At 42.1% G+C, this 21,313-nt stretch overlaps 1 protein-coding gene and 1 long non-coding RNA gene across 2 annotated transcripts in view; one reads left to right on the forward strand and one right to left on the reverse strand.

Moving 5' to 3' along the window:
* Nucleotides 1–325: 325 nt before the first annotated feature.
* LOC113023286 (uncharacterized) lies at nt 326–3,735 on the reverse strand. The gene is made up of 2 exons (XR_003272533.1): nt 3,229–3,735; nt 326–690 (listed from the first exon to the last, which is right to left on the reverse strand). It is a non-coding gene; the product is annotated as an uncharacterized LOC113023286 (long non-coding RNA).
* Nucleotides 3,736–8,625: 4,890 nt separating this feature from the next.
* Nucleotides 8,626–21,313, forward strand: part of gpr83 (G protein-coupled receptor 83) — a 33,810-nt gene continuing 21,122 nt past the window's right edge. The window contains exons 1-2 of the mRNA XM_026171055.1: nt 8,626–9,184; nt 11,836–11,961. Of these exons, the coding sequence (XP_026026840.1) occupies nt 8,762–9,184; nt 11,836–11,961 (549 nt within the window). The 5' untranslated portion in view covers nt 8,626–8,761. The remainder of the gene's footprint in view (nt 9,185–11,835; nt 11,962–21,313) is intronic.

Consider the following 21,313-nt stretch of genomic DNA (forward strand, 5'->3'; position numbering starts at 1 on the left):
TCAGGGGCATAGATAGAAGAGACTGTACATACAACTACTGCAGTACTCAGTGGTCCATAGGATATTGTGACAGGTTTGTGTATCATTATAAAGTAACCCAGTGAGAAATTAACCCATTTATAGACGTTTTCGTCCTGTAAATAATGAAACGTGCGTGACTGTTTCACTCAGTTTTATGGCCTTATAGCAGTTTTTAATATACTTAAATTGCAGATGTCAGTGTTTGTTTTTACTGTGGGTCTTATTAGAACTATAATTGGTTTAGTAATTCAATATTTCTGATTTTAGTTTTTACTGATTTATAAGAAAAAAGTGGTATCATAAGTAATTGTAAAGCTTTTTAATGCTTTGAGTTATACATCTACAATTTAGCCAGAGGCAGACAGAGATGTATCCAGGAGAAAAGTGCCGTCAGCAGCCCGCAGACCTGAGGCCACACATCTGGGCGACATCTAAGCGTCCATCCCATCAGGACAAGGACGAAGGGCCCAGATGGGGTGCCCACAGCAAAAGGGGGAGAGTCCCAGTGAATCTGAAGCTGCCGACCCCGCCAGAGGCCGGCCACCATGGCCCCAGACACCCACGAACCACCCGGCACCAGAGGGAGCTCCCCCGACAAGGAAGAGGTTCAAGCCACCCCGGACCAGCGGCTCCAAGAGAGCGGGTCAAAATCTTTTTCACAAGAGTGTCCTGGCCAAGACAGACAGCAGCCCAATCAGTGGAACTGTAGTTAGTAGCACACACACCAAATCCACACAGGGGTAGGAACCGGCAACAAAAATGAGCAACAAGCAAAAATAATAATAATCTTCATGAATACCTTAGCAAAAGTAACTGTAAGATGTCAGAAACAAATTTAATAATATAATAATTTTATTCCGTACTTTTCCCTCTCATAATTTATTTATTCATTTTTTAGAAAGACGTTTACCCTAAATCAGGGGTGTCCAAACTTTTTTCACTGAGGGCCACATACATAGAAATATAGGAGGGGCTGGGCCACTTAGGTATACAGTGGGGAAAAAAAGTATTTAGTCAGCCACCGATTGTGCAAGTTCCCCCACTTAAAATGATGACAGAGGTCAGTAATTTGCACCAGAGGTACACTTCAACTGTGAGAGTCAGAATGTGAAAAAAAAATCCATGAATCCACATGGTAGGATTTGTAAAGAATTTATTCGTAAATCAGGGTGGAAAATAAGTATTTGGTCACCTCAAACAAGGAAAATCTCTGGCTCTCACAGACCTGTAACGTCTTCTGTAAGAAGCGTTTCTGTCCCCCACTCGTTACCTGTATGAATGGCACCTGTTTGAACTCATCATCTGTATAAAAGACACCTGTCCACAGCCTCAAACAGTCAGACTCCAAACTCCGCCATGGCCAAGACCAAAGAGCTTTCGAAGGACACCAGGAAAAGTATTGTAGACCTGCACCAGACTGGGAAGAGTGAATCTACAATAGGCAAGCAGCTTGGTGTGAAAAAATCAACTGTGGGAGCAATCATCAGAAAATGGAAGACATACAAGACCACTGATAATGTCCCTCGATCTGGGGCTCCACGCAAGATCTCATCCCGTGGGGTCAAAATGATCATGAGAACGGTGAGCAAAGATCCCAGAACCACACGGGGGGACCTGGTGAATGACCTGCAGAGAGCTGGGACCAAAGTAACAAAGGTCACCATCAGTAACACACTACAACGGCAGGGAATCAAATCCCGCAGTGCCAGACGTGTTCCGCTGCTGAAGCCAGTGCATGTCCAGGCCCGTCTGAAGTTTGCCAGAGAGCACATGGATGATACAGCAGAGGATTGGGAGAATGTCATGTGGTCAGATGAAACCAAAGTAGAACTTTTTGGTATAAACTCAACTCGTCGTGTTTGGAGGAAGAAGAATACTGAGTTGCATCCCAAGAACACCATACCTACTGTGAAGCATGGGGGTGGAAACATCATGCTATGGGGCTGTTTTTCTGCCAAGGGGACAGGACGACTGATCCGTGTTAAGGACAGAATGAATGGGGCCATGTATCGTGAGATTTTGAGCCAAAACCTCCTTCCATCAGTGAGAACTTTGAAGATGAAACGAGGTCTTCCAACATGACAATGATCCAAAACACACCGCCCGGGCAACAAAGGAGTGGCTCCGTAAGAAGCATTTGAAAGTCCTGGAGTGGCCTAGCCAGTCTCCAGACCTCAACCCCATAGAAAATCTGTGGCGGGAGTTGAAAGTCCGTGATGCTCGGCAACAGCCCCAAAACATCAAATCAAATCAAATCACTTTTATTGTCACATCACATGTGCAGGTACATTGGTACAGCACATGTGAGTGAAATTCTTGTGTGCGAGCTTCACAAGCAACAGAATTGTGCATCACTGCTCTCGAGAAGATCTGCATGGAGGAATGGGCCAAAATACCAGCTACTGTGTGTGCAAACCTGGTAAAGACCTATAGTAAACGTTTGACCTCTGTTATTGCCAACAAAGGTTATGTTACAAAGTATTGAGTTGTATTTTTGTTATTGACCAAATACTTATTTTCCACCCTGATTTACGAATAAATTCTTTACAAATCCTACCATGTGGATTCATGGATTTTTTTTCACATTCTGTCTCTCACAGTTGAAGTGTACCTCTGGTGCAAATTACTGACCTCTGTCATCATTTTAGGTGGGGGAACTTGCACAATCGGTGGCTGACTAAATACTTTTTTGCCCCACTGTATAACCTTAACTTTACTGTATTAAAGTTAGAAAAATCCCTTAAAAGTGATACATTTCAAGTTTGTTATTTAAGTTATTAGGCTTAGCAAAACATCTATTAACGTCCGTTTGAAACGATTATCAACATTAACAGACTGAACTGGACTTAATAACAGGAGTCCATATAATTTTAGTAAATTATTCTGGTGAGTATCAGCTGCGCTGGGTATGTAAATCGGGCCATCCAGCTGCGGTGCTGATCCGACGCCACTCTGCTAAAAATCCGGACAAATGTCACTTGATCAAGGAGCAGATCTGCATCAGATGAGATCAGCTGACTGCGTGTGCGTGCGCTGTGCACAGCGGTGTGTACTCTGTGTGTTAACAAGAAAAACGCTTATAAGAAAGTGGTGCGCAAAAGCAGGGTAGTGACAGAATTGATGCGCATTATAGATATTTGAAGCATGTGTACCTGCACATGCATGCTTATTAACCCACGGGTACTGTGGAATATATTTTTTACTCACCTAAAGCGCTCGTGCTCTCGTCCACTCCCCGCAAAAAAACATAGCAGCTGACAGCTGCGGTGTCTGTGGCATCGTTGCTCTCATCTCATGCGATGGAGTAAAAATCAAAAGCACAGCTTTATCAGACAGTTGCAGTTTAATGTTGGCTGACGAGTCTTCATGCAGTGCGTCCTGCACTTTTTCCGGGCACATTATTTTGGTGACTTTAACGAGGCCGTGTTTTATGAGGTCTCCATCTGAAAAAGGCTTGCTATGTCTTGCGATGAGTTGGGAGACCTCATGCTATTGGAGCCTTTTCCTGGACAATTTGAGCACGAAAAAAATACTGTTGCTGACCATGCAGGAGAGCTACCCTTTGCTTTAATTTCTGCTCTCGCTCAGCGCCACACTCAGAAAAATAAAAGTGCCAACTGGAACCAAAAGTGGTTCTTTAGACTGATGCCATAGAGGAACCTTTTTTGGTGCCAGAAAGAACCTTTCAAACAATGGTTCTTTGAAGAACCATTTCTTTCCGTGGTTCATTGAAGAACCTTTAAAGGTGCCCCAAAGAACCATCAAGAAATGGTTGGGGCACCTTTAAAGGTCGAACCAAACCAAAGAACCATGAAGACATCTGAAGAACCATTTAAGAACCATAATTTTTCTGAGTGCAGTGTAGGATGCATAGGCCTCTTGTTTGGTTTCATATGACGTCGTACATTATACTCTTTGATAATTGCCATAGTTTCAGTGCAGCTCAAACAGACACACTTCCCCTTGAATTCTTTGAAGAAATATTCACTCTCCCACCGTGTCTGAAATTTTCTGCACTCACTTTCTACCTTTCGCTTCTTTGGTTCTGCCATGTTTAGTAACTTGGGGGTAAATTTCTTCTGTGATTGACCTTTTTGGTGGAGCAACTGCCTTGATTAACAACAGCTCCCCCTGGTGTTAAAACTAAGAAGTGCAATACACTCAACCAAAAGTTGAAGTGCGGGCCATATTCTATTCTATTTATAAAATTACTTGTGGGCCAATTAAAAATGGACTGCCCGCGAGCCGGAGTTTGGACACCCCTGCCCTAAATGAACAAGGAACCATATTTGGTGACTTCACTGACCTTGACTGGCAACATATACCTGAAAAATCTTCGAAAAAAGCTTACACAAGTAAAAAAAGCAAAGTCCTTTAATATCATCTAAGAACACACTGGGGTTTAAATTACGAATTTCCAAGTATTTAACAGAATGCTCTAAATGGTCGATACGTTTACAGGCCATCAGCTTAAATGTCTGTTGCCAAAACAATTCAATTATAAACCACCAGGCGGTTTAATTTGGCACGCATGGAGACCCGAAGTATGGAACGCCAGGACTGCCATAATGAATTAATTAAATACACCATTAAATAATTAATTAAATGTGGCAATAATTAATTAAAATTGGAATTAATTAATTAAATAAATAGTTATGATATATGTAATTAATTAATTATTGACACATTTAATTAATTATTTATGTATTTCACGTTTTAATTAATTATTGACACATTTAATTAATTAATTATTGACATATTTAATTAATTATTTATGTATTTCACATTTTAATTAATTATTGACACATTTAATTAATTATTGACACATTTAATTAATTATTTAATGATATATTTATTTATTTCATTTTGGCAGTCTTGGCACCTGGCTCTCATCATGAAATAATTTTATCTGTCAGCCTCACCCATCAAACTCAGGGGGCGGGGTTAACGCTGATCGAGTCAAAACCATTGCTTTGGCCTGGTGGCCATTGTTTCTAGCACACAACAACCGGCATGTGGAAGCTAACAGAACTGAGCTTTGAAAAACCCTGTTTGTGTGTTACCAAATACCGTTTTAATATTTTTTTAGCCGAGAATGTAGTGGTTTAATCTTCATGTGTCTGGTCGGTTTGTCAAGATACAGCCTCTTTGCAAAAGTGTTTCGATGATTTCGGAGATGTCGTCCCAGTCTCACGGCAAAGCGTGTGATAGACCCGCTCGCCTCGCAAGCAATCCCACCGACAAAGCGCAGGCCCCGGTACACAGCTGTAGTAACCCCCGCTGACTTCTTTTACTGAGGTTATATTTATCGGTGTTTTATTTCCGGATGTTCTTATGTGTCCTACGTGTTTCAGTCGCCAATTCTGAATTATAACTAACATTAAAAACATGTTTAAGGAGGAGAGAGAGCAAATAAATCTGTTTAACATCTGATCTTTGGGTTTTTGTTCAGTAATCAGCGTGACCTGTGTATTGTGATATTATTCTGTTATTATATGTTACCTTATATATGTAATCAAAGTAGTTGAATTAGAATACTGCTGTAGATCATATTATACCCTTTAAAATAGAGTGTGTGATCTGTATGTAGTTTAGTTCTCATTATACTTTTGAGTTAACAGAACATATTCACATATTAGTTCATTAGATAAATGTGCATCACTCTGTATCCTTGATCTGCTGGGAATGTGTTACACTGTTTTCTTGACATGCTTAATTGTTGAATCATGAAGAGAAGGTTGTAAGCAGGAGACTCTGTGTCTAAAGACAGGGGAGATAGACAGACCACATTCCACACCCCCACCTTACAGAAAGCAGAGAAACAACTGCCGAGGTCATAACTTAGGCGCTGTAACAGAGAAAAAATGTGATGTTTTGGCTTTTACGACTAGCTGGGGGCCACTAGAGACTATAAAAAGCTGAGCAACCCGTCACCATTTTGAGACATGTGCCTGACCCTCTGGTAGCATCTCTCCCGTCCGGACGTTGTAATGCTCTGACTGTTGAATTGTATGGAAATAAATGATTGTTGATTGAGCATTTATACACCGAGTATTGTCCCTCCTTCAGCCCAAAGATTCAAAGAACTGCGTGTTTTCAACAGTATAAACACATAAAAGAGATAACGTTGGTGTTTCCGTCATGTAGTAACTGCTGGCTTTAACTGTACAAAGGTTGTTCGACACTATGAAACACATACAGACTTCATGATGTTCGGCTAATATTTTTATTGTGAATATTAATCATGCTGACCTCGCTCTGTACACCACGCAGCGAGGTCAGCATATCCACGATATCCTCAGCTCCATGAGTTAACACAAAGTTTCCCAGCTGACTATCTAACTGCCAACTATTCCAGAGACGTGAAAATATACCGCATAAAGAAAAGTGTAAGAGACTCAGCAGCAGATTAGAATAACAGTTATACATTTAATAAATCACCAAATGAATCCAAGAAACGAGCAAACCTGTTCCGACAATTTGAATTTGTATTCCCTCAGCTGCAGACTCGCTGCTGTTTAAATGTTTGAGAGGAAGATTAGATATAAACAAACGTCAAACATAGACTCAGTCTGCCTTCACATTTGATATGAGGCCAGCACGTATAGTGGCCTCAGCAGTCTATTACTGAAATACACGTGCTATATCATAAACTATGATATAAACAGGGAGGTCCTATTAACATGTTTAGTTTTAAAGGACACCTTCCTGCCTTTAGTCTCATTCATGAGCAGTATTCGTTTTCTTCTAACATCCAGAAGTCTGCACGATGTGTTTCATAGTTTGTAACAAGCCTTTGACAGGTAAACATAACATGACCGAAAAAGCAAAAAAAAAAAAAAAAAAAAAAAAAAGAGAGAGAGAGAGTGTTGACATAAGAAGAGAAAATGCTCTCAATTATGGAGACAGACAAATGGTTCATTTATGTTTGATGTGTGTTTATTCCTCCCTAAATATCGTCGCTGAAGTTTGCCATGCATGTCAGATTTTCCTGCGCATTTTTATACCTCTGCCAACAGAGAGAGAAAAAAATCACATTCTAACAGACAGCTGGTGCTTAGAATACAGTTGAATAACTATTAAAAAACAGATGATATTTAGATGATAGTTCAGTCTAACACATGTGCCAGTGAACCATTAAACGTCTGTGAAACTATGCAGTTATGAAACGTAACTTTAACCTCAGCCAAACCGATTTGCTCAGTTGTAAATAAAACAGCGAAGTAAACGTGACCCGACAGACAGAACCTGAGTGAATGAAGTCCAGCGTTTAACCACTGAGAGCTAAAACTCAGCTGAGGTTTGAAAGCTGTGTGCTGGTGATTGGACATCAGCCGCTGATAAAGCTGCTCGCCTATAAAGTGCTCTGTAAGGAAACAAGCTCCAGCAGCTCTGCGCTCGGGGAAAATACTATATTTACTTATCTTGTGCAGAAGAATGCGCTGACATTGCGTTATATCGAGCACCGGCTGCCCAGTTAAACTGTGACTATCACCAGGTAACTAGGCTTGTTTCTTGAATTAGCAGCAGGTGTTAAACAGCTGACAGATGAGGAGGAGGATGCATGCAGGTAAACTGAGGGTCTGCTGAGCTGATCGCTGGTTTCGTGAGAAAAATGTCAGCTCGTTCTTTATGTTACAGAAGCACAGAGACACAAGACCAGGCGGAAAGAGACGATCGTTCGGTGAAAATGAGAATCTGCGAATGCAACATGTGGAACACGGAGAGTGGAATATGTAAACAAACCGGTTAATGTACCCCCTCGGTGTGCTCTGCATGCTAACTGTTAGCAGAGCTAGTGAAATCTCTGAAAACATCTGAGCACTTTTGCAAACATGTTCTGTGTTGACAACCTGACCAGACATACGGCGCGACATTCGCGGCTAAAACACTGTTAAAAGTGTAGCTGGTGACAGAAAAACGGGGTATTTTAAAACTACACCACCACCATTGCTGCCTGTGATTTGATCTGCATTCTGGGATAACTGGCTGCCCCAAGTCTACACAAGCAATCGATTATCTAGGATCGACCTGTTTTGACTTACTTTGCACGGCAACCAATCAAATGTTAGAGAAGCTGCATGGGCAGCGTTAACCCCGCCCCCTGAGTTTGATGGGTGAGGCTGACAGATAAAATTATTTCATGACAAGAGCCAGGCGCCAGGACTGCCAAAATGAAATAAATAAATATATCATTAAATAATTAATTAAATGTGTCAATAATTAATTAAATGTGTCAATAATTAATTAAAATGTGAAATACATAAATAATTAATTAAATGTGTCATAACTATTTATTTAATTAATTAATTCCAATTTTAATTAATTATTGACACATTTAATTAATTATTTAATGGTGTATTTAATTAATTCATTATGGCAGTCCTGGCGTTCCATACAGAAGCAGCCTTGGACTTGCAAATCAGCCAGCTTCACCCTGCATCACCCTGCAGGTAAACATCTCACTAAGAACGAATCAATAAAAGCACAGAAGGAAGGAGTCTCTCTCCCTCCCTCTCTCTCTGCTACACACAGACACACACGCGACAGTCTGAAGCTTTATAAACAGCAGCCTCTCCTGCTGCTGAGTCGCTTCACACAACTTGTTGCCCACGCTTCAGCCTCTCTCCTTTACTCCAGTGACACGAATGACAGAGAAGCAGCTGCAAACCTCTCATTCTCTCATTAAAACTACAGGCAGGGGGATGCGATAATTACACTGATAATAATAATAATAAAAATGACAGCAGTATGTGTTTGGCTCTCCGTGGTCCTCTGGATGAGCCGGGCAGCAGCGGGACACAGAACTAACGACTCTTCACTTTCGGGAGAGGAGATACTTTCTTTCGCGGAGTGTTTCATGAACGTTTCGGGACAGAGAGGGAACGCGAGTTCCGGATTGTTTCTCCTGGACTTTGATGAGGGTCTGCTGGAGGGCTGGCGCTCTCTGGCCAGCAGCGGCGGAGAGTCTCAGGACAGGGGCGTCAAGGCGCTGCTTGTGGCAGCCTATTCCCTCATAATCGTGATCTCCCTGTTCGGGAACACCCTGGTGTGTCACGTGGTGGTCAAAAACAAGCGCACCTTGTCCGCCACCAGTTTATTTATCCTAAACCTGGCGGTGGCTGATATCTTCATCACAGTCCTCAATACACCCTTTACTCTGGTAAGACCACTGTGTATGCGCGCGCGCGTGTGTAGGTGTGCATGTGTGTGTGATGGGTATGGCAGCTCTTATCTTCACACATAAATGTTTTTTTAATAACAACATTTGTAATGTCCTGCAATAATTAAACTAAGTCAAATTAGGGGAACCTGCTCAACACTCCGAGCACTGCTCCAAGTTCTGTATTAAACTGCTACCAAAAGATGGCGCTAGTGGTGTCATCGTGATGCCTCTCTTTGGCTGGCTGTGTTGTATTATATATCTCATGTGTGAGTGGGGTAGTTACTTTAAAGCAAAAAATATCACACCCTGTTTCCATTACCAACTTAATATTAAAAAACCGCTTCATAGTTGAAAGTGTTTTTAGCTGGGAGCTAAACCGTCCCGTGAGGTAGAAAACTGTTTAGAAAAATGAGCATTTAATAGGTTGAAAATGTGTCACTCCTGCTTTGAATCATCCTGGAGCCTGCAAACTCACAGCTGACATTGAGTTTGGGACTTACTCTGAATGCATGAAATGTATTTATTAAAAATGCTGCTTTAATCAGACGTGGGCAGCCCACCACCTCCAGCCTCCGACCTCATGTTGGAGTCCACGAAACACAGTGCGTTTCTGAATATATGCTAATTGAGTCTCTCCATGCAAAGGATTTTTTTTTTCTAACAACCTAACCTACTTAGCATTTTTTTCAGTTTGGACTTGTGTTTTTGACATTTGTATAGTGAAACCCCGACTACATGGAGTATTTTTCCCTTCCCACTCCTTATATTGTTCAGCAGTAAAGTGTCACGCATATTTGTCACACTTAAAAATTCAGATAATCAAACAATAATATTAATATTATATACAGATAACCAGAGTAAACACAAAATGTGTGAAAAGTAATTGCCCCCTAAACCTAATAACTGGTTGTGCCGCTCTTGGCTGCAAGAACTTTAGTCAAGCATCTGCAAAAACTGGCAATGAGACTTTCACTCATCGCTGTGGAGGAATTTTGGCCCACTCTTCTTTGCAGAATTGTTTTAATTCAGTCACACTGGAGGATTTTCAAGCATGAACAGCCTGTTAAAGGTCATACCAAAGTATCTCAATTGGATGTAACTCCAGATTTTGACCAGCCCACTCCAAGTGTGTGCCAGAGTGTTTTGAATCATTGTCTTGCTGCATTACTCAAGTGCACTTAAGCTTCAGGGCACAAACTGATAGCTGGACATTCTCCTTCAGGATTTTTGAGCCTTTATGTTAGTTTTGGTCAACAGTGTTTTTTTTTCTTTGGAACTCTCCCATGGATGACCTCTCACCTAAACTGAGACAGGTGAGGCTGGCAGTTCTTTAGATGTTTTTCTGGGTTCTTTTGTGACCTCCTGGATGAGTCTTTGATGTGTTCCTGGAGTCATTTTGGTGCATCGGCCACCTCAGCACTGTTCCAGGTTTTCTCCATTTGTGGATAATGGTTCTCTGAAGTGACAAACCCCTAGAAATGGATTTGTAACCCATTTCAGACTGATAGATATCAATGACTTTTTCACACAGGGCTGGTCAGGTTTGGAAAACCCCTTTGCCTTAATAAATGAAATCACTGTTTAATAATGGTGTTTTGTATTTACTCGGATTATCTTTTTCTAATGTTAAAATTTACTTGATAATCTGAGATCAGATTATCAAAGAGATCACGAATGGGACAAATAATCTTTCAAGGCACTGTAGCTGCAAATGACAGAGAAAGAGAAAGCTTGGTGTTTGTGTATTAGTGGGGCTGGAGCAGCAGCTCCAGTTTGAGGACTGGCATGTGTTATTACGGAGATAAAAAAGAAAAAGAAAAAAGCTTCACCTTGAATGAGCCCTCTGTGGCATGCCAGGCAACTCAATATTACTCTCCATTCTTACCTACCCCAAGGATCACTAAACAACTCCTGCCTCACACACCCTCACCCCACCTTCTCTCTCTCTCTTTCCGACAGATTTTCTTTCAGCACTTTTTGAAATAGTGCACTTAGGCTATTTAGAACATTTGATCATATGTGCCGAAAAATCTAACACGATGGCTGTATCCTGCATGACCTGTACAGCATGTGTCACTGTAACTGTGATTATAAACACTAGAAGAAGCAGGAGCACACCTCAAGTGGGGATGTCTGACAGTGCAGGCTATAAACTGTAATCTTGTGTTACAGGTGCGTCTAAAATTGCTCCCATCTTTGCTGACATTTCCTCACCTGAATCAGAGCAGTGTAAAAGGTTGCTATGCTATGAAAGCCTCCAATGGAAAAAAATCTATAACAAAGCAAAATGTTCCCCACATGGCATACACTATTTTTAGGGGTCTACACTGAACTGCAAGAAAATTACTAATAATTCTGATTTGTCTCATTGGTGCACTAGTATTCCAGAGCTGTTACTTAGAGTTAAGGCTTATTGTTGCTGTGGGAACTGGAGTATGAACATAGTTAGCTCATGTCCGTTTAGTGGCTGCTAATCATTATAATCATAATGAGAAGTACTCTAGAGAAGTTGAGGACTGGCATGTGTTATTACATGCCAGTTCTCATTTTTGCAGTTTTAAAAGTTGACGTTCCTCCCAGTGTGTCTACCTGATGAGACCGTTGACATTTCTCATTTTGGCCTGCCCTGTGTGTGTGCACTCCTTTAGGTCCGCTTTGTGAACAGCACCTGGGTGTTTGGAAGAACTATGTGCCACATCAGTCGCTTTGTACAGTACTGCTCACTGCACGTCTCCACCCTCACGCTCACCGCCATCGCGCTGGACCGACGACAGGTTTGTCTATAAGGGAGTTGGGGGGATGAATCTGTGCAATTTTTCAAATTTTAAGGATACTTAGGAGCTTCAGAGAGTCTCTGTGAGTTCTATGATGCACAAAAGCAATGGTAAAACAGCAGCAGTTGGTGAAAAGTATTTGAGTATAAAGCATAGTAAAGACAGAAAATTATATGCTGGGAAGTCACCATTTTCATATTGTGAGCACATGAGACAATTACTCCACTTTTATTATCACTAGTACTTTCGGGTGCTCCCTATTCCCCAAGTGGTAACCACAGTTGATGGATTTGCATATTCGATTTGGAACAGACTTCCTGCTGAATGTCCTTCACAAAACCTTCAATTTTTTCTGGAATCAACACTAAGAGTACACTAGTTTGTGACCCCATGAGGCTCAGTTTGTGTCTCAGTCTTTATTTTTATTTTTATTTTACTTGCTATAATAAATCAAAGAAGCAGACAATAAAGTTTATCTATGAAGGGCAATTAGTGTGTGTGTGTGTGTGTGTGTGTGTGTGTGTGTGTGTGTGTGTGGTATTTCTATTTTTTCAAACTGTAATGTTTATTGAACTTTCTAAATAAAAAAAGTAATTTTACATGTATGATTTTTATTTTGTATTGTCCTTGCTATGTTTGGAATTTTGGTGCAATTTATTGAGGTTTTTCTGGGGAAAAAAATCACACTGACGATATAGAGGTCTTGAAAGCTCACAAAAATAAATGTATCAAATTTTATATACTTGGCAGGGCTATTGTTATACAAAGTGCTACTGCTATTTTTCCTGTCAGATTTTAGTGCCTTTCATTCCATGCATTGCTGCCAGCTCTTCCATAATCCCAAACTCTGTTATCCCAAGTGCAAAGACGAGTAACTGGACTGTGTCACAGCCCAGGATAAAAAGAGTAAAAAGTGTTATTTTTCACTCCACATTTCCCATAAAATCCTCAATCAAACTTGTTACGGTTCACCTGGAGAGGGGCACATTATCAAATGCTTCTTTTGTCTCACTGTGGCTTACGGTGGGTTTGTGGGAAATCACAAAGCTGGTCTCCACTCCTCCATTCCTGGATTTGTAAAGCTTGGTGAAAAGTCCTTGCTGCACTTGCAGCATTGCTAGCAAATGGTCAGATGTGCGTTTTCGCTCTGCATCAGTCAAATTCAAACTGTAATGCTTAAACACAGCACTCTACTCTTTACAAAGTAGGCACTCACTCTTCCTGACTTAAGTGGTTAAATACAGTGGGGCAAAAAAGTATTTAGTCAGCCACCGATTGTGCAAGTTCCCCACTTAAAATGATGACAGAAGTCAGTAATTTGCACCAGAGGTACACTTCAACTGTGAGAGACAGAATGTAAAAAAAATATCCATGAATTCACATGGTAGGATTTGTAAAGAATTTATTCGTAAATTAGGGTGGAAAATAAGTATTTGGTCACCTCAAACAAGGAAAATCTCTGGCTCTCACAGACCTGTAACGTCTTCTGTAAGAAGCGTTTCTGTCCCCCACTCGTTACCTGTATGAATGGCACCTGTTTGAACTCATCATCTGTATAAAAGACACCTGTCCACAGCCTCAAACAGTCAGACTCCAAACTCCGCCATGGCCAAGACCAAAGAGCTTTCGAAGGACACCAGGAAAAGTATTGTAGACCTGCACCAGACTGGGAAGAGTGAATCTACAATAGGCAAGCAGCTTGGTGTGAAAAAAATCAACTGTGGGAGCAATCATCAGAAAATGGAAGACATACAAGACCACTGATAATCTCCCTCGATCTGGGGCTCCACGCAAGATCTCATCCCGTGGGGTCAAAATGATCATGAGAACGGTGAGCAAAGATCCCAGAACCACACGGGGGGACCTGGTGAATGACCTGCAGAGAGCTGGGACCAAAGTAACAAAGGTCACCATCAGTAACACACTACAACGGCAGGGAATCAAATCCCGCAGTGCCAGACGTGTTCCGCTGCTGAAGCCAGTGCATGTCCAGGCCCGTCTGAAGTTTGCCAGAGAGCACATGGATGATACAGCAGAGGATTGGGAGAATGTCATGTGGTCAGATGAAACCAAAGTAGAACTTTTTGGTATAAACTCAACTCGTCGTGTTTGGAGGAAGAAGAATACTGAGTTGCATCCCAAGAACACCATACCTACTGTGAAGCATGGGGGTGGAAACATCATGCTATGGGGCTGTTTTTCTGCCAAGGGGACAGGACGACTGATCCGTGTTAAGGACAGAATGAATGGGGCCATGTATCGTGAGATTTTGAGCCAAAACCTCCTTCCATCAGTGAGAACTTTGAAGATGAAACGAGGCTGGGTCTTCCAACATGACAATGATCCAAAACACACCGCCCGGGCAACAAAGGAGTGGCTCCGTAAGAAGCATTTGAAAGTCCTGGAGTGGCCTAGCCAGTCTCCAGACCTCAACCCCATAGAAAATCTGTGGCGGGAGTTGAAAGTCCGTGTTGCTCGGCGACAGCCCCAAAACATCACTGCTCTCGAGAAGATCTGCATGGAGGAATGGGCCAAAATACCAGCTACTGTGTGTGCAAACCTGGTAAAGACCTATAGTAAACGTTTGACCTCTGTCATTGCCAACAAAGGTTATGTTACAAAGTATTGAGTTGTATTTTTGTTATTGACCAAATACTTATTTTCCACCCTGATTTACGAATAAATTCTTTACAAATCCTACCATGTGGATTCATGGATTTTTTTTTTTCACATTCTGTCTCTCACAGTTGAAGTGTACCTCTGGTGCAAATTACTGACCTCTGTCATCATTTTAGGTGGGGGAACTTGCACAATCGGTGGCTGACTAAATACTTTTTTGCCCCACTGTATATTACAATCCATATCTTGTTAAAAACTCTATATTTATTTTTTAAATCTGAGCTGAAATCTTTCAGGACCAGCAAACTCACATCTCTCATAAATGTCAGTTCCAACACATTTATAGTGAGGCTGAATTAATTTGCATGCATGTACATAAACTGTTTGATTTCCCACAAAAATTGCAAAAATAGTAATTCTCGGATGGGAAGTTTATCAAAGACTCTTAAGTGTATATTTATTTATATTTGAATTTTAATTTCCCATTGACCTCCACTCAATGGGACAACCAAATGGACAGATGTGATCCAAAGGCTTTACAATGCCCAGGTGAGTCAAATGTGTTTACTACCAGGTCAAATTTCAACAGCATTCTGTGCTCTCATTGGTGGATGTTTCAATCACTTGCCTGGAAGATGGAAAAGTTTATCTTGTGCCCTGCCCACATTGTGTCACTAGTAGTTCCTTTGCCCTTTGTGACTTGAAGTTTTTCAACTTTCTATGGTCTGGGAAGGCTCGCAGCATTGTTACATGTTGTGTTGTCGGTGTGATCATGCAATTCAGAGTTGATTTGAATTACAGATATGCACATTATTTTCTTTGTTGTTCCAAGTCACAAGTTTTTGATTGGGTTGGTATTTGACCCAACACAAGATTTTATCCAAACTTTTAATATCCCAAATGCTACTATGCATTCCAAGGCATAAATAAAGTAAAACATCCACGGCAAAATGACATATACTCAGGCAGCGCAGCAGCATTAATGAGAATCTCAGCTCCTCAGCAACTGACTGTGGTAGAAAGGCAAGGGGGAGTGGAGTGGAGATGCCATGAGCAGAAAAATCAATATTTTATTTAGTTTGATGCAGGTTGTTAAATCTCTGATATTCAGAACATATTTAAAAGAATGTATTTCAGAAGTAAAATGAAAGAAAAGTGAGGTGTTGCTGTGGAAGAGCATACATTGTTGATAGCTGCATTGGTGTTAAGAGGGGGTTTGTTTTGTTTGAATTTCAATAAGGCAGCGAATTTAAGACTCACAATTTTCAATAATGCAGTTTCTCAAAGGTCCAGTTGCTTTGGCCACCTCTTGGTGCTTACCTGGGAAATCAGTCAAATAAATGACGTCATCTGACCTGCATTAGATAAACTGCTTTACATGGTGTGATTATTCAACAGTGACATGGACTGTTGAAAGTTAAAATTAAATGTGGCTTTCTCACCAGCAGCACGAGGACAGAAATAAGTTTTTCTTAATGCAGGTTTTATTAGGATTAAAATTGACCAAAAACGATCTGCTGCAACATTCGGAGCCATCAGTGGGAGAAGAGGAGGAAAAGGGATGATGAGTGCGAAGTCTTTAAAATTAAACGAATATAGCATCGGGGTTGCTTATAAGCAATAAGAACTATCATACAGAAGACAGAACAAGCAAGGCCTTTTTTATAGTTCTTTTATCTGTAATTGTAGAAACTACCATTGTTCTTAGCCACCTACACATTACACCTACAGGAGCTGCTCAGTAGGTATCTGAATTTATAACAGACGCAAATAAAAACTGAAAAAAGCAAAGACGGGAAAGAAACACCTTTTAACCATCTCATGAGTGTTAAGGTTGCATAGTTTGTCCAGCAGAGAGCACTCTGCAGCCTGTTGGCAACAGGTGTTTGGAACCAACAACCAGCTGATCCTAGAGGGCGGAGCGCGAATAAGCCATTCACAACTTGTTGTGGCATTACAACTAGATTATTTTTAAACTGCACCGTCATATCATTTTATTATGGATTCATAAATAACTGCACATGCCAAATATTAGAGAAAGCTGTTTATTATTTGTGTGTCCTAAAGAAAAAAAATCTACTGATATTCACACCTGATGTTCTGTGGTTCCTAAACGCTGATAACCGCACTTTTTGTTTGTGGAAACAAACATTGTTATTGTGGAATATCTAGGAGAGAAGAATATTCACAAAGCGACTAGTTGTTGTGGAGCGGTTAGCACAGCAAGAAGCTCCTTGGTTTAAATCCAGTCTGAAACCTTTCAGTGTGGAGTTTACACTGTGGGTTGGTACTTTAGCTTCCTGCCACAGTTCAGAGACACACATGGGTTTGGCTGACTATAGGTGTGAATGGCTGTCTGTCTTTCCTGCAAAAGATTGGTGACTCGTCCAGTATGTACATGTCTCTTGCCCAATGACTACTGGAATAGACTAAATATGGTCATATCACACTGATTTTGTGTATTATCAGCTCCACTGCTCTGTCAGTGCCTCAAAGTTAGTGCAATAACCATAATTTTACATATGTCAGGCTTGTGACAGCAGGAAACAACTGGGCTTAACTTTTCGAATTTTTCTGTCAGAAACGCAAACCCATGACACACAGCAAACACACAGTTCCTGCCATGTCCTCCTCTGTCGCGTTTAGCTATCACTCCTATTGGCGGTGCAAATACAAACAGGAAAAAAAGAAGTTTGTAGCACCCCAGGCAAAGCTTATTAAGTGAAAACTGCAGAAAAAAAGACTAAATCCAAGTGCTTTGTGCCAGAGGAACCAAGAGTCCGTACAGGATACAATCGAATTTGGTTTGCTTATTATTACAGCTTTTCTCCCTCGTCTTTTCAAACCCATATCTGAACAGAGGACAGAACATCAACCTCATCCAACAAAATAGTCTGCAGTTCTCATGCCAGGATTTTAGCCTGAGGCTCACCAGAGATTTTACTGCCCAGTTATTTTTTGTGGTGCGGTTTCATTAGTAGCATACATTTGATTTAAAAATGTAATATTTTTTCATCTTACAAAATATGAAAATATTAATTATAACTTAGAAGCAAAGTAAAACTTAGAAAAACTCTGTGAGCATGCAGATATGAACAGAAAGTTGGTGTCTGCTGAGAGACTGAAGTAAAAAGGTTTTCTTAGCTTAATCACTTGCGATTTCCCTCCACTACTCCTTTCACCGTTATGAAATACTCAAAGAAACTATGAGCTTCTTGTGGAAAAAAAGGTCCTGGACAGACACCATACCCTGAACCCACTGCTCCACTCCTCCCCTGCAGCCGAGCCACCAACCACACCCCCACTTCCTGACTTAGGCTGCGGACCGATCCGGCCTAGCCTATTCTCCCCCTCCAGCGAGAGCGGAAATGACCACCTCTGCCCCTGGCCTATGGACCACTTTGAACTTAAAAGGCTGGTGAGCCAGATGCCACTGTGTGATCCAGGCATTAGCATCCTTTATGTAATGGAGCCATTGCAGTGGGGAGTGATCCAAACAGAGCTGGAAGGCCAGCACCGTAGAATAATGACGGACGCACCTGCTCGCTCCCCAAGTGGTACCCCAGATACTGTACCTCCCTCCGTCCCACTGCACACTTGTTTGGTTTGGCCGTGAGCCCCGCCTGCCTCAGGAACTCCAGGACGGCAGCCACCGCTTCATATGCTCCACCCAGGTGTCACTGTGGATGATAACGTCATCCAGGTAGGCAGCAGCATATGTAGCCTGTGGACACAGCACCCTGTCCATGAGGCGCTGGAAGGTGGCAGGACCTCTGAGCAAGGCAAACGGAAGTGTGTCGAACTGGTACAAACCATACAGAGTGGAGAAGGTCGTTTTTTCCTTGGACCGTTAGATAAGAGAATCTGCCTTGGTTAAATCCAGCGTTGTGAAAAAACGAGCAGTGCCTAACCGGTCCAGGAGCTCGTTGACCCGGGGCATGGGATAAGCATCAAACTGTGACACTTCGTTCACCTTGCAGTGTCAACACAGAACCATATAGGCCCATCTTTCTTCACCACAAGAACTATGGGGCTACACCAAACACTGTGTGTCTCTTCTATTACTCCTAGCTTTAGCATTTCAGCCAATTCCTTTTGCACAATTTGTCTTTTGTGCTCAGGTAACCTGTTGTGCCGTGAACGCACCGTCACACCAGGGTTTGCTTTTAAAAATGGTGCTCTGTGTGATTTGTACAGAGAAGGCAAGGGGGAGAACACATTTGCAAACCGCTGTTGTAATGCAGAAACATCCACTCTCTGGGCCTGTACGAAATGATCATCACAATGGAGGGAGGCAGGAATGGTGGAATTTGGCACCTTCGGCCCCAAATCACACAGATATATCACCTCAACCTCCTTAAAACATAGAGAAAGCCTGAAACTGCTTCTCTAGAGAACCTGCTTAACCTGTTGGGCCGTGAGCATACCGTCCTTAACCAGGCTCACTGAAGAAGTAGTTTCAGGCTCACTACATACTTTAAGGAGGTTGAGGTGATATATATTTGTGTGACTCCTCCCTATCTCACCGTACGACTTCACAGTCAACGTCCCCCACTAGCTGTGTGACCACGAAGGGTCCTTGCCACTTGGCGAGCAACTTTGAGCTAGAAGAAGGGAGTAATACAAGCACTTTTTCTCCCGGTGAAATTTGTGAGTTTAGCCCCTCTATTGTACAGGTGCTGCTGACATTCCTGGGCCTGGAACAAATATTTTCTTGTGATAACCTTCCCAACGTGTGCAGCTTTGCTCTCAGGTCCAGGACTTATATTGAATCTCTTTCTTGAACTTACGAATCATGGATTTTAACGTCTTATTCAGCCGCTCCACCAGCCTGTCAGTCTCAGGGTAGTCCAAATAGATTTAATTCCCAGCAACTGTTTGTAACCCAGTGAGTTTACACGAGTCAGTAATGCACTACAACATGTTATTGTTAATTGGGATTTATCATTACTCTGTTAATCAGTGAGTTGAGCTAAAGTAAATCAATAGTAAAAGATAAATAATATAAATATAAGAATAAAACCCCAAAGAGTATATTTAACACCCCTACTGGTTAGGAAGGAACAAGCCCCGCCTTCCCCTGCTCTGTACCGTCACATGTGCTCAGACACAGAGAGAGACGGAGGTGCACGAGACCATCGCTGATTTTCAACGCCAAGCTTGTTGCTGGAAAATAACTATTAACTTGATAAATTGAGCAAATATCCATACCGGAGATCTGCATGGACCTTGAAGAAACGGACCTGATTTGTTGTGAACATTTTGGACTTTGAAACCATCGAGATCTGCACGGGAGCGGATGAAGTGGACAAGATCCTCTCTGAGAGTTGAACATTAGAAGTGTGCTGGCTAGGTTTTTTATGGGATCGTGAGACCTGGATTTCTTCCTGACGAGGAAGATGGCGAGCCTTTCCCTTTGAACCGAACCGCAGCCATTCCGAGTTGGCCCAGAAGGGCAGGTTGCTCTTCTCTCACAAACAATTGCAACAGTGCGGTAGGACGAAATTGCACCAATCACAGACTTTTGACTTATTGGATTTGACTTGACTGAACACTGACTATTAACTCCGGCAAGACTGACATATCTGAGCTCAGATAGGATTCTGATTGTTATTATTATTGCTGTCACTGTATTTTATTTTATGTTTTCATTCCTGTTTATGAAATGCTGTTAAATTGTTGCTAAATAGTTTAATACAATTCATAGCAACTTTACCTGTGGCTCCAGTCATTCTTCTCCACGCAACTCACTTTATCCGAATCTAGCTATTGGCCCATTCTCTCCATCTTACTTTAACTTCCCCTACCCTGTCCTGTACTTGGCTACATGTTGATTTCTTTTACTGTGTGAGACATGAACGGTGTGCCCTGGTAAGTCAGTATCTCTTTCGGAATGCCGACTCAGGAGATGGCCTGAAACAGTGTCTGCGCCACAGTCTTTCCAGAACTGGTGTGCAGCGGCACCTCTTCAGGATATCATGTTGCATAATCCACCAGAAATAACACAAAGCAACCCTGCATGTCCCTGCCCACTGTAAACACACCCTGACACACTGTCCCATTAACCTACTGTACCTGGGCCATTCTGTTCCCAAAATTAAGAAGTGTATCAGGCGCAAACTAACCAGAGCCTTCACTCTATGCACCTAATTTCCAGTGGAACCAAGAGATATTTGTGGATGTCCCCATGCACGCATCAAACCTCTACCTACTCTGCCTACAGCAATGCCCCTGGATGAAGCAGGGTTTGGTGGACCAGGGTTTGCATACAGCTTGAATCCACCATAGCTTGACGTGCACCCCCTTGGCACCTTACCGGTATGCATAATGCGTGTCCTGGACTTTGCAAGGGTTTCGGAGGTCTAGTGACTTGGAACACCTTTCCCAGCTCCATTTACAGGCATTTTCAGCACAAGTGCTCTGGTCCTGGAACCAGGACTAATCGGTAGCCCGCTGGTGGCCACTCCACCAGGTGGTCATCTGCCAGTGTCAACACAACTTTGAGGCTTGCCAGCTTGTGACAACGGAACCATTCCACTGTCCTGACCGGGAGTCACTCAACAAACTGTTCAAGGACCACTGTGTTGAGCAGCCGAGTCTCCCCCAGCGTGGGGCCAGGCTGTAGTTACCTGGCTGTGGGGTCGTGCAGGTGGCTGTGAAGATCAGCCTCACCTGACACCACGCCCTGAACCTGCTACTCCACTCCTCCCATGCAGCCGGGCCACCAACCACA

Source organism: Astatotilapia calliptera, chromosome 6 (genome assembly GCF_900246225.1).
Source record: "Astatotilapia calliptera chromosome 6, fAstCal1.2, whole genome shotgun sequence".
Taxonomy (NCBI): domain Eukaryota; kingdom Metazoa; phylum Chordata; class Actinopteri; order Cichliformes; family Cichlidae; genus Astatotilapia; species Astatotilapia calliptera.